Source organism: Stegodyphus dumicola, chromosome 4 (assembly GCF_044657685.1).
Source record: "Stegodyphus dumicola isolate Sdum_Otavi_A_Nest chromosome 4, ASM4465768v1".
Lineage (NCBI taxonomy): Eukaryota > Metazoa > Arthropoda > Arachnida > Araneae > Eresidae > Stegodyphus > Stegodyphus dumicola.
In genome coordinates, this window is record NC_140771.1 from 225,121,142 (window position 1) to 225,142,444 (window position 21,303).

The following is a 21,303-nucleotide window of genomic DNA, read 5'->3' on the forward strand; positions in this document are numbered from 1 at the left end:
ATGTCTATTTCAAATGTTTTTATATATTTCACTGTTGTGTGGTTGTGTGTGTGATTGTAAGTGTGTCAGCATTTGAATTTTTTCAGCACTTCCTTGATAACTCGGAACTCTTTGGTGTGCCACGAAATTCCAGAAAGATTTTTTGTGCGTCGCAGGTGAGAAAAGGTTGAGGAGCACTGCAGTAAATAACCGTTTATGCATCTTTCAAGGGTCCATTCAATATAGTACATATATATATATAATATATTATAGAAATTTCAGTATAAAATATATCATTTTATAAATAAGTTTAAAATATATAAATAAGTACAGATAAATACATTTAAGGGACATATCATCGAAATTTCAGTTTAAGAATGCGATACGCCTATTTTTAGCTGCAGGGTTTTAAACCTACTATTACACTGCCGCTATATTATTCCGACTATACAAATTTTATTATCCAGCTTTTATTTTATTTAAAATACTATCTATATTTTAAAAAAGCTAAAATATTTCATTTTCAGTTTTTTTGCTAGAAGATTTTAATACTGTTGCAGATTTTAATTTTCCTTATAAATCTTCAAATGTCTTTCGATGTACCGTTTGATTTGAGCTTTATACAAAGCTTTGAAAACGCAAAGGGCAAACATTGTAACATTGTAGATAGTCCCATTGTAACATGTTTACGAAATGACACTAGAAGAAGCATCTCTTATTAAGATGCAATCTGATCAGTCTGCTGATCAACAGATTGCATTGCCTACTTCTAAGCAATCCCCTTTCCATCAACAAACTGTGTTTGAATCTCTGCACAGTTTATAATATTTCTTGTCTTTTCCTCGTACTCCAACCTACAGTTTCCAAATACTACCAAAAGAAAGAAAGGATTTTTGTAGAAGCTATTAAACCTACCAAAAAGGAGGGAAAAAAAAAAAAAAAAAAAGAGATAAAACTGAAGTTTGCATCGTATAACTAAAACATTTGATTATTAACCCGAGTATTAATGTATCAGTGAAGAGATAAAATAATGCAATATACAAAAGGTATAAATGAGAAGCATATGAACTGTGCTTTAGTATAACCATAATATTGATAGCTTTGTTTGATTTAAGGATCTGATTGCTTGGATTCACTCGTTTTCAATTTAATCATCCATCAGATCATAATTCTGTTTTGGCTTTCCGCCGTTGTTATTGATACCGTTATAAATATTCAAAACAGATAAATTATATTAAGAAAAGCAAATCGTTTGTTATCATTTTTTTCTAATTTGCTTACAGCATTCCTATCGAAAAGTCATATTTTGTATTTCTTTTGCTTTTGAATAGAGACAAAGCAAAGCAAAATGTCATTTGGAATTAAATCTTACAAAAAATGACAGTGGTCTGTATTACAGTAATAGACAATAGTCTTTTTTTTTTTTTATTTATTTTTTTTTTTAATTGCGCGTTCTAAATATTTCCTTTTCAAAGTGCTTTGTTTTAGTGCTAAAACTATTTTTACCGTTTAGCATTAATACAGCCAATGGTTGTTATAACGACACCTCGGATGTTATGGAATGGTAATTAGAATAGTCTTATTAATGAAAGTTCTCTATAACCAGTACCCCATATAAATGTACTCAGGAAATACTACTCATGGACTCAATGCTAACACGCTATATATCGCGGGTGACTCCCCCCCTTTTTTTTTCTCCTAAAGGGAGGTTTAAAAGAAAAGACAATTTTTTGAATGCAGAAGTAAAAAAAAAAAAAATGTTATCCTATATTTCTTTCCGTGAAAGATCACGTTAATGATAACGAATCTGAATAAAACTATGTAAATAAATGATAAATTTAACTGTTTAAAATAATAATAATAATTTTATAATTGTTGTTGTTATATTTTAAGCACACATAGTGGAATAATGCAGAAAATACCGCAAACAGAGAAAAGTTAATGAAGGGCAATGTTTTACATTTTTTTCGCCTAAAAGACTAAAGTCCTAAAACACTAAAAGTGTTAACGAACTTAAGGAAAACTATAATAAAATTTAGTGTCGCATTCTGATCTTTATACACCTTTCTTATAAGGTCCAAAGTGCTAGTGTAATTCGATATTCGATTAGTCCTGGTGCTGCCATCTGTTACTTTATTGTGATATTACTTTTTAATAGGCACATAAGGTTTCCATTTTTCGCTATGGTGTATTCAATGGAAATAAATTATTAATGACATCTGCTCACAAAATGTGTAATTTAACAAATTTTTCAATTAATGTGTATTCACTTCTTTCAGGCCAAATTATATTCTCACTCACTGCCAAGAAAGGGAAAATGTAATATTATACAAAATTGTTCATATTTATTCGTATTTACCTATTCTAACTCTTTTAAATATTGAGGCTGGCGGTAAGAAATATAACAATGGAAAATTGTATTTTATAATATTACTGCAAAATTAACAATGGAAGACTTTCAGACAACGATTTTTTCCACAATCAAGACACGCTCTTCTTATTCACCAGCGGCCGAGGGCTAAAGTCGCTGAATACTGAAGAACACTGGTAGTTCGTCCTGGGTTCCAATTTCAGCGAACGACTGGCTGTATGGGCATTTTCGTGTGTCTTTTCCTCTACGAGGACATCCCTTCTTTTAGGCAGATAGCCCTCACGTGCTCTACCACAATCAAATAAACTAAATGACATTTTTTTTTCCTTTGCCTAAACCATGTACTATGGATACTATTAAGTGCTTTAAATAGAAAGAAAAAGGGGGAAAAAAATGGTTTCGCTCAAACAGTGACTGGTGATCTTTGAATGTCTATATGTATGTTGAGAGTAATGTTATTGCCTATGTATATGTTAAGTGCTTATATATACATGTTGTTGCCTATATAAATGTTGAATATATGTATGAGTGTAGAAGCCCTGAAAGTTACTTCAAAAAAGAAAATTCGAAATAAGTAGGATGCTCTACTGTCTGTCTACGAGAAGAACAGATCCCGCCACAATGTCTCGCGGGTGGCGGTCGCTATAGCAACAAGGCTAGTACATTTCAAATATGGGCGAACCAAGGGTTGTTTATTGTTATTTTGTTTTTGGCGACTGTTGGCTGAACGGAAAAGAGTTATAATTCGTCTTCAAGACACCCCTACGGAAAATGGGTCAAGGCTCGTTTCTACGGCAGCAGACAGCTGCAGACTAACTGGCGGGAGCTTTTCTTATGATAGACAGACTGTAAAGATAGACAGAATTAAAATTATTGTAGTACAGAAATATTTTACACAGTTTTAGAACGATTTTGGGGCGGTTCAATTATTGTTTAAAATGTAAAAAGTATTTTGTAAATGTTCGATTAATGTTCTGAAAGACTTTTTTTTTTTTTTTTTTTTTTTTTTTTTTTTTTTTTTTTAACTAGAAGAAACAGTGAACACTATGATACCCATGATAGGGTTTTTCGTAAAATTTCCAGGGTATTGAGTTTCATTCCTCTTCCACTACTCTCCATCTATGGTTGTGAAAAATTGTATCTTTCAAATATTTACAAACGTAAGTTATTATTTTGTTTATATTTTATTTTTATCTTTGAATAATGCGTGCTGAATTTCATTTTTGACGTGTTTGTAACTGCACGATTTTTTAGTAGTTATGTTCTGGCAATAGTAAAAAATATTGCTAAGTCTGTTCTATTCTTTTTAATTTTAAGAGTAATTTTTATGCTATGTTCTTGAGTTATAAGAAGAAAAGGCATCTTTTTGTGATATTTAAAGATGCACATATTGAGTTTCGATGTGCTTACGTCTAATAAATGTGTTTTATTAAACAACTTGGAGTCTTAATAAATCGTTATTGACTTTGGAGTATTTTTGAGAGGCAATTATTTGTCAATGGTGGTGAGTTTGAGCTTAGAAAGAGCTCTTTTTGAAAGACAAAGCTGAAACATTAGGGGACTTCGCAGAAATACTTGAAAAAGTATACACGCAATTACCTGCATCGGTCTTCTTCTTCCTTTTTTTTTTTTTTTCTTTTTTAGCAAGGAAAGCTTTGGTACTTTTCGAAGTCTGATTTGTAGCTTTGTCTTGATGCAGTTACACTCTTTGAAAGTCATTGGGATAAAGAGCTGGAATATCTTCAGTAAATATCGGCTGTATAATTTTCTCTTGATAGTATGTTGAGTTGAGTTTATCATATTTTTCCACTTTTCTTATTTTTAATTTCTTACTGTAAGAGAATTCTGCGATAATCAATCTTGATGAAACTTTCTTTGCATTGACGAACCATATTTTTATATTTTTTTCTCTCCGTTTTCGATAATAAACACACCACTTTTTGTTGCAGTCAAATCGATAATACATCGTCACGATGTATTTTCATCTATCTCCTGTTAAATAGCTTTACCATACAAGGATCCACAAATTCTTCTGCTTTGAGCCACACGCCTCGGGAAATGTTGGCGAGCATTATGTTTGTCAGTTTTTAATTTTCAAATCTTGGTCATTATTTTACTACGCAGACTTATTTTTATTTATTTCGTGCTAAACCATTAGGCACTACACGAAAACAGAGGGATGCCCTTGGAGGACTTTTTAAAGAAAACTGTCTCGTATCTACTTTATACTTGGGGAAAACGACACGAAGACAGCAATGCAGTTTAACCCGTTCGCCGGGGCTTGAAGCTCCTAACGATTTATTATAATGTTTAGCGGTTTTTACCGCTTGGCCGCTGATGGGCCTACAGATGTATGTAAAGACTCTGTAATTGATTTCTGCGTCGGTAGATTTTCTTTTGTTACCAATGATTTAACTTTAGAATTATTAGAAACAGTACTTACCTTTTCGGATATTCGACTGGAGCCTTTTTTCCATGTAGAAGTAATGACTGGTGGTTTTTCCCTTTCCAATCAATAACGTTTCTTATTTTGCACTTAGAGATTTTAATACCATGCATTTCAGGTGTTTTAATTATAGAATAGGAATATTTTTCTTCCCAAAGCGCAGAAGCACCTTATTTGCATGCGATATTTTGAAAGAAGAATAAATTTAAAAGTAGCAGAGGATATTTCTGATTTTAAATAAGAAGCTATTTCTAGAAATTTTTGTTCCAAATCATTTGTTTTTCTTTTCATTCTTTCTCGAAATCATTCTAAAAATGTGTAAAATCCCTCTGCATAAGTTAAAGACAAAAAATGTTCAGGAATCTCTTTGTTCCTCATTCCCGAGTTTCAACAATCCATTTGCACATATATTCAAGACAAATGTTTATTTATTCTTCTATGCGCTTACGGTAAACTTTAAGTAGATTATAGCTATTTACTTAAAGGGAAGGGATGCCTTCAGAAAGGAGTTTTTAAGAGAAACTCTCTCGTATTCATCTTACACGGATGCTTAAGAAAAACCACAAAAGTACTCATGCAACTGGCCAGTTCACCGCGATTCTAACTCTTGGGACGGATTACTATCACTCAACTGTCTTTCCACTTAACCACTGGCGGGGGTATTCCAGTCCAGTTCCAGACGAATTTCTGAATCTAAAGTTGTTTCCAGCCTCCTGGCTATGCCCATGATGGCCGGAGCATTCGATCTTTAAGAAACGTTCCGCAGAATATTTCAACCAAACAATGAATAAATGTAACTGAAAGGATCTTCCAACAACGTTCTTCTTACTATGCGTAATGTGTAAACAAACTAGTGCCAGGTTAAGATACATGTTTGAAAGCAGCAAATGAATTCCTATAGTGTCAGAAAGTTGCACACGTTGTAATCCTTCTAGAGTAACCAATTACGCTACATATATTATTCAGTCCTGCCCAAGTTTCATTTGAACCATTCTCATACGATTTTAGGGCATACGCTTTTTAAAATAGACTCGAAAGCTTTGTATTAAATTAAACAAAATTTTGAAAAAAAAAAGTGCAATCGTGAAATAAACTAGTGTACAAAACTTAAGCAATAAATTCATTTTTCAACGTACAACCATGCATGAATTGTAAAAAAGGGCGATCAGTAAAATGAAATTCCAATTCAGTAGAAATGTGATGCTTATGCAGATATCAGCACCATGACGTCAGAGACGCAAAACGCGACGGGTCAGCGCGCACAGTGGAGAAAGGGAAGGCAAGTTTCCAGGCATTCTCCGCAAGTTAAAAAGGAATTTGTACATGCAAGTATGGATACAAGAAAACATCAGGATGTCTTTATACGTGGTAAAATGATTGGCAAGCTTGACATCTTTTGCCCAAGAGTCAATAATTTATAAACGTGTTGTTGCTCCAGCTTGAATAGCCTTCCAAATGACAGCTGTAAGAAAGGTAGTTGGTTATGAGCCAAAGAAAACAGGTGGTAGCTGATAAATGATATATCGCCCTGCAAGTGAAGAGAGATCCAAACTAGATAGCAAGACACATAGCTCAGTATCTGCCACAACAAATGGACGATAAGTGTTGCGGTTTGCATATTTCACAAGTGCACATCTATGTAGCCACCGAGGGAATGGCTTCTAGGATGGACCAATCGGCATCCAGTAATATTTCTGTCATGTCACAGGACCTTTCGCGTGCTTTAAAATTTAAGCAAGATGGTTGAAAATATTCTGCCGCGCAATTTTCTGTACAAAATAATTAGAGCATCGTTTCATTTCTTCTGATAATTTTCATTGCAGAGTTAGATCAAATATAAGCAATTGTGAAGATTTCACTACTTGATTGGAAGAATTTGAAATAAGTACAAACACATGTTGGATACTCTGCAAAAATATCCATGTGAAATATTACTTAATAAGATGAAGAAAGAAATATGTGATAAACATCTGAGCCCAAATGCTATCTTTTACATAAAACTATGCATATGAGAAAAATATTTACACCAATTATATGTGTAATATGATAATAAATAATAATCTATATGAAAAAGATGTCCTATAATAATAGCCAACGCAGAATTTTATTCCAAGTGAACTTTACTAATTTGCATTCGTATACATTTAATGTGTTAAATTTCACATTTAATAACTACTTACTCTTAAATGTACTGACTACACAAGAAATACTCATCAAACTCAATGAATTTATCTTATTCACAACGAATATATTCAATTTATTCTCATATAACTTTTAATGTTAACAGTGGATATAATCAAATCATACACGATATGAATTCTGAATCTTACACTTTCAAAATCAAAAGAATGCAAGCACTGAAAAAAGGAAACACTAGATTTATTGTAACGCTTCCAGCCCCTTTCAGCTCAATAAAAATAAAACTATACACTTGAATATTAAATGCATAATATTCGAGGCTAATTGTAGCTTGAGTCATTTTCTCGATGTGACAATATGCCATGAACTTGAATTCAAATATCAATGCGTGATAAAAATCGCGAAAGTGAGATGTCAGCGAGTAATTAAACTCATAAAACGAAAGCACTACGAGATTCTTTTCTATTACGTCATACATTTATAACTGCGAAACAAATACAAATTAAAACACAAACAACATACCCTCACATGCACGAAAATTAAGCGTCACAAAAGCAATAGAAGCTCATTGGTTCATTTTCGAAACCCCTCCCGCAGTGGCTACGCTCATGTGCACTTATGAAATATGCTTCCGGTTTACTGTGGCCAGACCACTTCTTAAAGTGTCTATTCGCCCACCGCTGCATACCATTTACAACGACCTATTGGCGGCTGTCAGAAGTGGCGGCATTACAGTTGTTTAGAAAATACAAAGCCTCCTCACCAATAGGGTCACGTTCTCTTTATTGATGAGAAATTTATTGAGGGAAAGAGACCACTGGGTTGGTCCTGGTGTGCATGCATGGGGAGGCGTTATGAGGAACGGACGGACGAAACTCTACATTTTCGACAGAGGCTCATTTATCGGAGATCATTACTGTGATGAAGTTGTCCTGCTCCATGTGCTTCTTTTCCGGGATTTCACTGAACTTTGTTTTTATGGACCACAATGTACGGTCACACAGGACTTATGCTGTTGAGTAGCTCCTGGAAAGTGAAGATACCCGCATAATGGATTGGCCAGGGTGGTGCCCTGATTTAAATTCAATTCTTTATATGTGGGATACTTTATGGAGACCCCTGGCAACACTATCTTACCTCCATAGAGCACCAGACAACTGAAACATATGCTCCTTGAAAAATGGGAAATCTTTTCGTACGATGTGTTAAATAATCTGGTGTTAGATCTCAATAGATGATGCAACGCAGCCATTGCCCTTAGGGAAGCTCATATCCCTTACCAAGGCTCTTTGGTTTGTTTTTCTCGCTCTTGACCAAACAGTTTTTTGTGCCAACGCTATTCTGTCAAGAAAGCCTTTTTTTATTCGATCTGTATTGTATGCAATATTTTTTTTTCTTTGCTACACTACTTTCCTCATCTTTTGAGTACTACATTGAACCTTTGTAGTATGACTTTCATGCCTCCCAGTTAATGTTTTGCGGAATTATGCCAAATTAGAATTATGGAAAATTAAAATTAGGAATTATGCCAAATAGTTTGCCAAAACTGGGAAAATCGCTTAAGTTTCGCATACTAGTGTATTCAGCTTTTGATGGTGATCAATGAGCTCAGCTCGCATTCCAAGTGTGGTGCGGAGTGGATACAAACGAACACAGATTGCATTACAGATTTGCGACTGACAGATATCGCCCATATTTGGGAAGAAAGAAATGCTTAATCTCGGAGCCGCCGAAGACTTAAGAATATGTTTGATAAGCCTATAATTAAACTGTATGTCTTTGCATTAAGAAACTGAAACAGAATTTTTAACGTAATACACAGAATCTTTTATTTATTCTCTCAGTGTTACTTTACATTTTGTATTCATTACAATATAATCAATTAGAGACTATAATATAATGTTTTATTTTGGCAATCTCACATTTATCGATAGCTTTTAATTCCCAAAACGCAAATTCGGGAAGACCACAAGGCGTCTGTCAGTCTCTTTCTGAAGTCCGGTTCATAGTTGACGTAGTGCTTATAACGCTTGCTACAAAATTTTTCTCTCGTTGTCTTCAAACAGTCAAAAAAAGCCTAAAAAAAATTTTAAAAAATGAATTTATGCAAATATTTTTAATACTTAACCTTTTCACAGAAATTGAGTTTAGTATTAAAATTATTACAAGATACTGAGAAATTAAACCCGATATTTAATTTAGGAAAATTAAATAATATTACAATAATCAGAGATATGGAACTATTATTTTCTTTTAGATTCTGAAATTTCAGCAACAAATAGCAAAGGATTTTTAATGTCTCAAGTCTTAATATACACTAAAAGGACAAAATATTAGAGAAGCCATTTTTTTTTAACATTGACTAATCTGCCAGTGACATAACGTCCAGAAACAAACAGGAAATCAAAGTTGTCACGAATCTAGGAGCATCAAAATGGGAACCCTAACAATTGAAGAAAAATTGCTTGGTCAGATGAATTTCGTTTCCTGCTTCAGCGTGCTCACGAGAGAATAAGAATATATCGCAAACAAAATGAATTTATGGATTCTAATGATAATTCTTCAAACTGGTGGCCATGGAATTCTGATCAGAGGAATATTTTTCTGAAGTATTGTACGTTCTTTAATACGCTTGGAAACAGCTCTTAGCACTACAGATGATCTCGATATCGTTGATGATGTATAATCGTTTATGGCAGCAACGTTCCTTGAAGCAGATGGTTACTTTCAGCAGAACAATGCGCCTTGTCATCGTTACACGATTGATCTCAAATTAGTTTGAAGAGCATGATCAGGAATTCCCAATTGCTTCCATGGTCAATTCAATGCTTTGATCTCATACATATTTACCATCTGCGAGAGAAACTGGAAATTTCATTTCAAAGCTTGGAAACGCCACCATTCAAACTGAACGAAATTATGTCTGGGCTAATATTCCTCAGGAACAATATCAGCGCCTTGTTGAGTTCACGCTCAGAAGAAATCTGAGTATGATCCAAGCTAAAAGTGGACCATTGCGCTATTAGACGTTTTTTCTAATATTTAAGAGCATATTTTGGCTAGTACATTATAGAGTTTGGTCTCCTTTGATAGCGTAAACTAGTATATGCATCAAACGTGTTTAAACTTATGCGTGGAAATATGCTGCTTAAGCATGAAATACCGAACTACCTTACAGCAAATGTCTTCCTAAAGTTCTAGATATATTTCAAATCAACATGAAATGTGCGTATCTGTGTGATGCGGTGGGAACAATATCTTCGTTGGATCTACAAGAAGTTGTAAAATAACACATTTTTGTACCTACCAGATGTGAAAGATGTACGTGGAAGACAGTCCTTCTTTTTGTAATGTAAATCCATGGCACCACTGCCCCACTCACATAGAAACAACAATATGTAACCCTTTTATAAACATTGCAAAACTTAACGCCACAGCAAATTTGCCATCCAGATCTATCATACGTAGGTACTGATGTATTCTTTCCGCGTGCTCATAAATTTCCTTAGATCACCTTTGTATGTAGCAACGGGTATCAAGTGAAGAACATTACCGTTTTGCAGCAAAACTGCTTTCAGAGAAAACTTGTAAGGGTTAATAAAAGTCTCCACTGTTCTGTTTTATTTTTTGGAAAAACACTTCTAACTTTTTTTATGCTATATTCATGAATGCAAAACGATCTTCAATGCCATGGAATACAGTCCATACAGTCAAGTCCTCTTTTTCGAAAATGGTAGACACTTTGTCTGTAGCAAAAAGCTATATTCTTATATCATATGCCAGGTGACACCATTATTGTAGCCATGAAGTCAAGAATTCAGCTTTATGTTTTGCGAGTTTTTAAGTTTCTGATTATTTTATTTAATTCAGCCTGTGTTCTTTTTATATAGTTCACTGGCAGCTAACGATGAGGAAATATTGGGATTTTAAGAGCTGCTCTGTATCATCTTCGAAACATTTCTAGACATAAACTGCTGTAAAACATTGCTGCATGGTAGATTCTCGCCACACCATGGGTACTCCATATTCTAATGGCGACCTTTTCTATATGTCCACGCATGAAGGATACAGAAACAAATGATGCAGCACGCGTAAGCAGCACACACAGTCCTGGTCTGCAACTTTGCATTCGGAATATAAGAAGTAAGCTTTTCCGGTTTCAACAGTAATGGCAGGTTCTAGACTTAAACGTAACTTCTCCACATATGAAGTAAAATCTGTTTGGCTTATTCACGCATGTATGCGACATGAGTTTTATTATCATCTCAGCAGAAATGTTTTAAAACACATACATTGAAATCTCGGTTCACGAATTTAATTAATTCCTGAAAGCTGTTCATCAATCAAAATACTTATAATCTGAAACAATATTCCTACACGAATTTATTTAAAATATATTAATTCGTTCTTGGACCACAGATGAGAGTTCATTTAAACTTTACAACAGTATTTGGTGCACATTTTCATAACCAAAAACCAATGACAATCATTACATAAAAAACATTAAAAAAAAAATTAAACAGATAAAATAGGCGAAATTTTAATTTAATTTTGCTGCATGTGTACGAAGAAGAGAGTATGCTTTTATAAAAACATCAGATAACTGTCGTTATATTTCCTTCTCTCATATTTCTTTCGTCTTAAAGAGCTCATCAGCAGTAAAATCACTGAACACTGCTAATTTCGACTTGAGTTCGAATCCAAGCTAAGGGGCTGGCAGTATGGGCGCTTTCATGGTTTTCCCCACGTGTAACGTGTATAAGAGCCAGTTTCCCTTAGAAGGGAAGGTATTCTCAACGAAGGCATTCTTCCTCTTAGGCAGATAGTCCTAGTGTGCTTTGCCATAATAAACTTAACCAATCCAAACTAAATCTTTACCTCTAAAAGCGCCACTCGACTCTGACTCAGACTGACTGGGCATCTGTTTCACTAAAAATTTGCCCAATAAGGTTTGCCTGTTACCTACGTTTTAAAATGTTTCGAAAGTGAAACATGACTATGCCATTGAAAATACTTACGTTACAGTTTGCTACTGCTTTATCAGAGTGATGTCATTTCTCGAAAACGTTGCATCTTTCCCAATATTGCGCGAATTTCGAGGATTAGGAAAGTAGGATAATTTTTCTTTCTTCCCCTTCTTCTGAAAACATTTCTTTCACAATCACCTTTTTTTTTTTTTTTTTTTTTTTTTTGTTTGTTTGTTCTTGTTGTTGCTTCCAAAGTTATGGTCATTATTTCTTGTTGATCTCATTTTTATGGTCTTCATGTCTTCATTGTTAACATGGCACTTGCTTAATCCTAGAGACTCAATATCAAAGCGAAGTATCTGCGTGAAACTCAAGCTAGACATAATTTCTTCTAGGCCGAATTCCTGATCCAGTAAGACATAGAGGGCCTCCTCACACCGCGAGACTGAACCGCATAATGAGTTCCTTCGCTCCTTAGAACCAGGCACAGAGGTTCAACCTCCGCCCTCGCACCTTGGAGAGAAGGACGCATCGCTTAAAGCGACACTGGTCGGCAATTTCCTACCTGCAAGTCGCTCGAGCTGTCCGTCGCAGTGGAACATTACCCAGCGAACCCAAGGGCGTTATCCCCCGGGCTACTCGAGCCGCACCGCCCTAGAACTCGCCAGACCACCGGGCCGGCCAATAAGTGACCTTCCCGGAAATTCCATACTCACTGGGTTCATAAATTTTATGCCCCTGTGGCCGAGACTGCCTAGGCACAGATCCTAGCCAGTAGCTTCGCAGAGTTCTCTACATCAACCCCCCCGGGGAATGATCCTGTAAATTACATTCTGCTAAGCTTTCATTGACAGTTAAGTAATGGAAAATATTAAAATGATGTTTCTATAAATCCCAGAGTATTAATATGGCACAGATTACATTAAACTGTCTTTGAAAATCATATGCTGCCGATTTAAGTATTCGTAACTGGAGACACTTTTCATTCTCCAAGAATTTTTCTTGTTCATATCAGCTGTTCATGAAGTGAGGCGTTCGTGTTTTATGTTTCTATTATATTCTGCTGTTGCTTTCCTACCGTAGGAAGCAGTGTTTTGAGTTCCGCTGTAAGACTCTCCACTATGTACCTTAAGTTACAGTTGAATGTGAAGAATCTTATAATCGCTTGAGTTTGTGAGATAGAAAACAAAAATTGAGAAGGGGGAATAACCCTTTATTATTCCAACTAAAGTTTAACAGAACTCCGTCTTGGAGTTGTACAATAAGGCCGACACTCGGGCTTGAACTTAAGAGACTAAGAACTAAACTAATCTTAACTAAAGAGATATAGCCGAAGCTATAAAGATTCTAACGGGGTTGGTCCCTTAACGCTAATTGACTGCGAAGCTATCAAGAGCCTAAAGTACGGCCGAGCGTAATAATAGCTTAAGATAGAATAGCCTAAAAAGGCGAACGCGTCCTAACCAGAATCTCTGGTTCTCTCTCACTAAGATAGTAGAACTTCGAGGTTAGATACCTCTCTTCCTCAATTTACGTTCAGACGTGATTCTAAAACTACGTTCTGGCCGGAAGTGGTAAGTTGAAATTAAGAAGCGATAGGAAAGGAAGTTTAACTCAAAATTTAACTGTTAATAAAATTAACATAATCCTTACACCACTGATAAAAATATGTTACCCATGCATTTAATTTTTAATTTCAATAAATAATTAGTTACGTAACTAAGCTGAAATGCTCCCAGTACAGGATAACGTTTTTCACTCTTTGCGCTTCAGTTTTTCATGTTCAGTTATGATTTTGCGCGCTTTGGGTCATTGTGCCCCTTTTCTCCGCGAGGCGGAGGTTATGAAGGCTCTATTTTCATATCTCATTAAAGTTACCTTAAGTTATTTTTATGAGAGTTGAGTACTCCCACAAATATTGTTACGTTATACTGTGACACTGTCAAACGCTCAACAGTAGTTAATCGAATTGTTATAAACTCCTATTTCCGCTTCACCTACCAGAAAACGAAAGTCAGATGTCATTTTCAAATTGGCACTCCCAAATTAGTAAAGAACCGGTACTTTCATTTCTATAACCAAAAGACGTGTAGAATAGTAAATAATTTATAGAATATAATTATAGTTAATAGAATAATAGAAGTTTGAATACAGCTAATGACAAAATTACATATTTCATTTTTTAACATAACTTTGCAACATGAAGATACTTACCGTCCTTACACCACATTTTGTTCTATAAGCCACCATGCTGTCGTCCAGATACGACAATAATTTGTGTGCTCGTAAGAAAGTTTGGCCACATTTATGTAAAGCTGCTTTATGGCATTCGTCTACTAAAAATAAAACAACTATTATTAGAATCTGTAAGCAAGCTGAGCAACTGTTAAAACATAAATCATTACTGAAAATAAAACTGGAGCAATAGGTTACCAAATTCAGGTATGAGCTATTCTTTATATATTACTTGATGAGCTACAAACTATTTAAAGTACTTTTATCATTTTGTGTATTATTATTAATTATGATTACAAAGTGTATAAATGTAAATTAAGTGAAATGTCCAGTGAAACATACTGTTACAAATTTTGTATAAATGTAAATTGAAGTATCCCTTGTGTAATGTAACAAGAAAGGCCTCAGAGTGCAAGGCATCATCGGAAGAACAGGGTTAGAGGAGTCAGTTCATTTAACATTGCGGGTAAAGGGATATGTTGTTAAACTGGCAAGATAATGCGAAGCTAGTGATGATTTTGACTACTAATTTTTGTCGTCAAGTTTGTCGAGAAATAATCAAATTCGCCAACAAACTTGGCGACTATTCGGCGACATTTTGATCCGATTTCTGGAAGCTCTAACTGGTCCGATCCCATTTGTATTATATCCGGCTCAAAGTAAATATAATTGTGTATGTGTCTTCCAGAAATTTCGAACAATTGAAGGTACTGGAAATTTCTGAGCGAACAGGGGAAAACTACATAAGACAGGAGAGAGTATCACTTTTCAGTTTAGTTCAGAGTTTTAGCTAAAAATACTGAGAGATCACAGTGCGAGTTTATGCATTTGAGGCCTTTTGTATTGCTTTGTGGTGAACATTCTTAGTAGTTTAAAGTAGTAACAACTGACTGCCCTCTGTCATACTGAGAGACGCTGTACACTTTTTTGTAACAAGTTCCAAACTGTAAAGTGTTTTTGGAAAAATAAATTTCATCAAGCTATCATCGGTTGTGCGTGCAAGCAATCCCTTCAGTCTACAAAATCGATCTGCGCGATCTGCTGCGAATCTTGCGATGCCTGTGCTGGCAGGAAAGAACGAAGAAGGGCAGGGAAGCTGCTGTGTTAAATTGTAAGAGCTCCTCTGATGTTCTGGGACCTCTGCCAGGATCTTCATGCCACTTGGCAAAGTGATCTGAAGTGTATTCAATCCTTCATCAAGAGGCTGTCACGGTAGTGATAGAGCTTTAGATTTCCAGGTTCGGAATGCCTATTTACTTTATTCCGATCAAGGAAGGAATTTTATTTCGGATCTAATTAAAGAAATCTGCAAACTATCAGGAATAGACAAAATCCGAACGACACTTTTTCATCCACCGTCTTATGGCACGGTATAGAGGTTTTATCGAATCATCCTTAATGACCTCCCACTGATTGTTTCCAACAGGATTGAGATCAGAAGTTACCTCTATTTATACTGGCCTACAGCAGTGTTGTCCACGAGACTACCGACAACTCCCCATCCCAGATGCTCTTCGGTTCAGACCTTCGTCTGTCTTGTGATCTCTTGTTTGGTCGCCCTCCGGATACGCATTCATCGCTGAGGAGTACATTCAGGATCTCCCAGACACGGTTTGAAAAATGGGGGAGAATTAAAATTAAAATACACTCACATTACTTGTAAATAAATTATTTATTTATTTTAAATGCGATTTAAGAAATTAACCGGCTTTCATTTCTTCCTCTCTGGGAAGCGAAGGATAGTGAATAACATTCATCTAGTAGGAAATCCAATGACAAATGAAAAGAAATAAAGGAAAAGTTAATTATGCATTATTTAAAAAAAAGATCGCAATTAATAATTTTAAATATCAAAATATTCTATACTTCAACTTAATGGTTGCAGCCGTAGCATTTTTGTTTCGATTCCTTCCCAAGGTCTAATCACGCACTTTACTGATTTAAAAAGAGCTTAAAAACTGTCTGGCGAGATCCTTGTGTTTGTGCTTTAAAACCTTTATTGTATTTGAATAAAGGCTTTCATTTAATTCCCCGAAAAGCGCTCATTACCGAAAAAACACACATTTGTAATCTGTCTTCCTAGAGAAAATTAGAAAGGATTCAAACACAACAGAAAAGATAATAATCGCCACTGAAACCTCTTGTTCCTGTAAGGGTTTTTTTCTACAGAATTCGAACATGAATGCCCCTAAAGAAATGTAACGAAAATAAAAGACAATCAAAGAGAATAAATGAAGTTTATAGAGAATAAAAAAGTTCTCTCTCGGCAGTAAACCTAAATACATGTGGTTTTATTTCGAGTATAGTTATTTTTTAAATAATTTAGCTCATTTACAAATGAACGGAAATATTTATTAAGTAATTCCTTTTCACATCCGGTGTTGAAATAAACGTTATTGTAACTTAATGTAATGATAACGAAATAGCGTTCTTTTTAACGTAGCGATTAACATATTCGATATATGATATTATTTATTTGATTACGCTGTTAAGTAAGAAATATTTTACATAGAAAATTCAACTGCTAATTTATACAAAATTATCAAAAATAGTGTCCAAAAAGATATTAGGAGAACATTAGTTACTCTTTTCGAATCTTCTAATTTAAAAGATTCAAAATAAAATCTAATACAGACGATGAAATCTTCTAAAGATTTGCTAATTTTTCAGTTTTCGTTTTATTATAATGTCCACAATACATTTCTATACCTTGTCAAATTTTAACCATTTATCAGTTATACTTTATCTCTTAAATTCTGGAAGTTATTTGAAATGTTTGCTTTTTGATACAATATTATATTTGAATAGTATTATTTGTTAAAATTTGATTTATTTTAGAACAATCATTGACGTAGTATTTCTTCTTTTACTTAGTGAAGTGTTTCAAATTAATTTATAAAGATTCAGAGCGAAAATTTTTTTTTAATACGAGATTTCATTCTTGTTGTCAGAACGTATATGATTATTAAATGTTTTTAAAAAAATTTCTTGCTGATTTCTACCCGTCATAATATGAGAAAAAAATGGTGAGATGAATTTTATTTTTCGAAAAATAAGAATTTATACAATGCGTCTAAATTTATAATTAAATATTATTTTTGACTCATAAATCTCGATGTACATTTATTCGAAAGCCTTTAAAATATAAATTTACTTTAAAATCGTAACTGTCATAAATAAAATAATTGTGGAAGTATACAGTGACTAATAAAAATGGATTATCTCTAACTTTGCTGTAATAACAATATTATACACAGGTTAAATTAGAATCTTTTAAACTGTCTTTTGAATAAAATTTTTATTCGATTCTTTAAAAAATTAAAAGTGAAATTTATCCAAGAAATTATTAATTTTTTTTTTTTTAATGTGAGAAATAATCAGCAATCCCGGCCCCCAAAATGTCCTGCCAGTGTGAAAAACACGGAAAATTTTTAATTTCTGAAAAGTAATAGACTTGGGGAGACTTCTTTTTCTTTTATTGCATACTGCAGACAATTTTTATTTACTTCATTAACTTTTCTGTAAACTTTGTGCTAATACTATGCCATTTATTCATCCTTTTATTTTAAAAATCTCGCTTTTTGATGAAATTCTGTTTTCTAATTTGTATCTTCAATTCATTCCAAATGCTTCTTTCGAAAGCATAAACGAATTAATTCGCTAATATTTCATCTATTTTTTAAGGTCATTCATTCACAGGAAAATTATTAGTTGAAAAGAATATTTGAAAACCTCGCGTTCCGGTAGACCTTTTGCTTCCAATTAACCTAATGTCTCTACAATTTCATATTTTAATTTTTTCATGTGATACCTTCTAAAGAGACATGTGTTTTCTGATTTTTTAACTTATTTCAATCTCGAACGAAGTTCTGGCTTCACCTCGATTCATGTATTGTATTTTTACCCGATATCCAATTCGTTGCATATTTCACTTAATTATTAAAACGTTCAGAGGTCGCATATTTCACTTAATTATTAAACGTTCATTTTTAATTTAATAATTAGCGTATTCAGTTTTCGTTTGTCCATCATCTCAAATTAATGTAAAATAAAAAAAAAAATATTAAAAACTAACAAAAATCCTTGCTTGTCTTGCTTGTTAAAAATCCTTGCTTGTCTTGTACACATATGCGGTGGATATTAGCCATATAAACAAAGGTTTAAAAGTGTCAGACGGGTAAAGGTAAAAAGCAATAAGGACAGCCGAAGTCTGAAAATAGCAAGACTGGCAAAAATGTCAATAATGCGGTTGTCTAGTAGCAAGAAATTTGACAATGTTGCAGTTACTGTTATATAGAAATCACTGTAGAATCATTAGGTTATTTTGAAGTGGAAGACGTGAAAAATGTGCAGTGCCTTCTCCAGGACTCGAACCTGGACCTCTGAAATATGCGCCGAGTGTGCTAACCGTTACACCACGAAGGCATGCAGAAAGGAGGAAGAAAACATGGGATTATGGACCTAATCGCCAAATCCTGGTGGTAAAGAATCATCATTCACCGCCTTTCAATATTCACCGCTGGAATTAAACTGAGGTATATTTGATAAGCAATCCAGCTAGGTTAAATTGCAGAAAATGCGGAAGTTGCTACATTTGTAATGTTTGATGCTGTTAAATCTGAAAATGTGATTTTGAGTTTCCGTAATACTAAATTTTTTTCCTCCAGCAGAAATTGACAATAAACACATTAAACACAATAAGTTAAGTAAAAATAAATAAATAAATAAAAATCCTCGGATAAAATGAAAGACGATGGACTCAACAATAGCAAGGTAATTGAATCGAAAATATATTTTAGCAAAGAAAAGTGCACTTTGGGTGACAAAAGTACTTAGCAAAGTCTAACTGATATCTCGAAACAAAGAGTTCCGCTTCCGCATAAAGCTTACTATGTGTGGATCAACATTCTTTCGAGCGCAATATATGTCTGTTTCCTAACCTAACACCATGAAAAAACTTCATTGTAATGAGATGGCTAAATAATTGATGGATTCAACCATTATGGACACAATGCCAGCCAGTGTCCAGCTATTGAAGGAGGAAGGTAAATAAAACGGCAGACTGAAACTGCCTTAAAATAGGAACTCAGATATGTAAGACAAGCGAGAAAAGGTATTCAAGGTTAAATAATTAGACGATTAGTTGACGAAGAATCGAACTGTCATTCACGATCTAGAAATATCAACCAAAAAATCATTGCAATCTTACTAATTTTTTTAGAACAATTTTCCTAAAGAATCCTGTTTTGAAACTTATTGAAATTAAAATGATAAGATTGCAACTACCAGTGAATTATGCTATGTCTGAAACAAACTCTGTAGTTTCTTCATAGCTTCTAGTTTACATATGTTAATACCACATTCTTCAAGCATGAAAAAACTTGTAAAGAAAATTTCTCATTTTTAAGAATTAGGTGCCTCATATTTAGGGTATCTTCTCAATATAAGACATGGTTGTTTCTTTGTCACATTATGAGATCATATTACTAACTTATTTTCGCTATACTGATTGATGCACAAACCCATAACTATCAAATGACACATATTACATTTAAATAGCCCTTCATGTATCCAAAATATATATAAAAATTTAAAAAGGCTTTATTTTTAAGTAAACTGACTCTATATATAATATAGATAATATACGAATAAAAATTACAAGAACTACTTTTTTTAGCCCATCCGATAAAATAAAATTCATTTAATTCTTCCCTTGAAATTTTAGAAATCATATCAACATATTTCATGGATTTGTAGAAGTTATGAGCCAAAGATTCTTAAATTGTAAGCCAACTCTCATAGCTTCTAGCAGGCCTATTAGCCACTACCTAAGAAATCCTGCTACAGAGAACACAACAGTAAGTGATTATATAAATGCAAGTTTATATGATATGATCTCTTACCTTGCTCATCATATTTAGCTAACAAATTATATAAATCACTGTTTCTCTCTGAACCTTCTTTAGATTCTTGGTTTCTAGAAGAAAGAAAAAATGAATGTACCATGTGATATAAGATAAGCAAAATAAACTAAACATACACACACACACAAACAAAAAAAAAAAAGAATAAAATCCCTTAAAATTAGCTCAAAAACTTAATTTAGAATAAAAATTTAAACATCCAGACTAGAAATAATTCAATAATATGCATAAAAAATATCTGCTCAGATTCATATAATAATATATTTACAACTAGAGATGGAACGAATCCTAAATTTTCTCAAATCAGTAATGGAATCTGGACCATAAACGGTTCTCAAATTTCTGAATCGTTGTACATCTCGAATCACTCAAATTCTTCATGTAAAAATATTAATAATAAGAGAAAGGAAAAAATATTTTTCTTCTTACTAAAAGTTCTTAATGAAACTTATATTTGTCTTGAATGAAAAACAAATTTGAGATCATAGCTTTTAAAAATAAACCGATGTTAATTAAAAGATAATAAATGAGGTACATAATTAAAACTTAAAAACTTGAAGAATACTTCCCCAATGTAATTCCATGACTTACCTCCCCCCCCCCAAAATAACAGTCCAAGTACCTAGCGGATGGAGGATTAGTTGAAATGTTAGCACAGATAAACTCAACTGTGCGTTTATCTGTGCGCTAAATTCACAGAGCGCTAAATTCTCTGCAGAGCATTAAAGGTTACTCAGAACTGTCTGGAGATTCAGCACTATTAGACAAGGTTCACTGAAGTTTTAACCGTTGCGTTCTTTTTTCAGTGAACAGTGCTAGTGAACTCAATAAAACAAATTCTTTCAAACTATTTAGTTAAAACATTTAATGGCTTTTAAGTTTGGAATTCGAATGTTTCCGCTAATGAAGAAAAAAAAAAAAAAAAAAAAGGCGAAGATTTGAATTTTCAAATCTTAAGTCTTTTGTAAGATTTGTGGGATTCGATGATTTGAAATTTCCATCTCTATTTACAACATTTGACAAATAAATGTTGATTCCCGTGATTAAAGAATTTCTTCTACAATGATTCTTTCATGCTGCGAAATTTTATATCAACTAAAAGTAAATTTTATAAATTAACAAACTACAGAATTTCTTATTTGTACTATTAAACAAATTTAAATTTAGTTTTACTTAAAAAGTAATTTTTATCACTTTTCTTACGGGCTGTTATTTAAACAGGTTTAATTTACTAACTTTTGC

General features: G+C 33.6%; 1 protein-coding gene across 4 annotated transcripts in view; it reads right to left on the reverse strand.

Moving 5' to 3' along the window:
• Window positions 1–8,738: 8,738 nt before the first annotated feature.
• LOC118182167 (uncharacterized) overlaps window positions 8,739–21,303 on the reverse strand; it is an 85,427-nt gene continuing 72,862 nt past the window's right edge. For 3 of the 4 annotated variants that reach the window (XM_035351487.2, XM_035351490.2, XM_035351491.2), the window contains exons 3-5: window positions 20,041–20,114; window positions 14,117–14,238; window positions 8,739–9,012 (exon numbers count right to left, since the gene is read on the reverse strand). In XM_035351487.2, the coding sequence (XP_035207378.1) occupies window positions 8,860–9,012; window positions 14,117–14,238; window positions 20,041–20,114 (349 nt within the window). In that variant the 3' untranslated portion in view covers window positions 8,739–8,859. The remainder of the gene's footprint in view (window positions 9,013–14,116; window positions 14,239–20,040; window positions 20,115–21,303) is intronic. The other variant, XM_035351489.2, reaches the window with a different exon arrangement.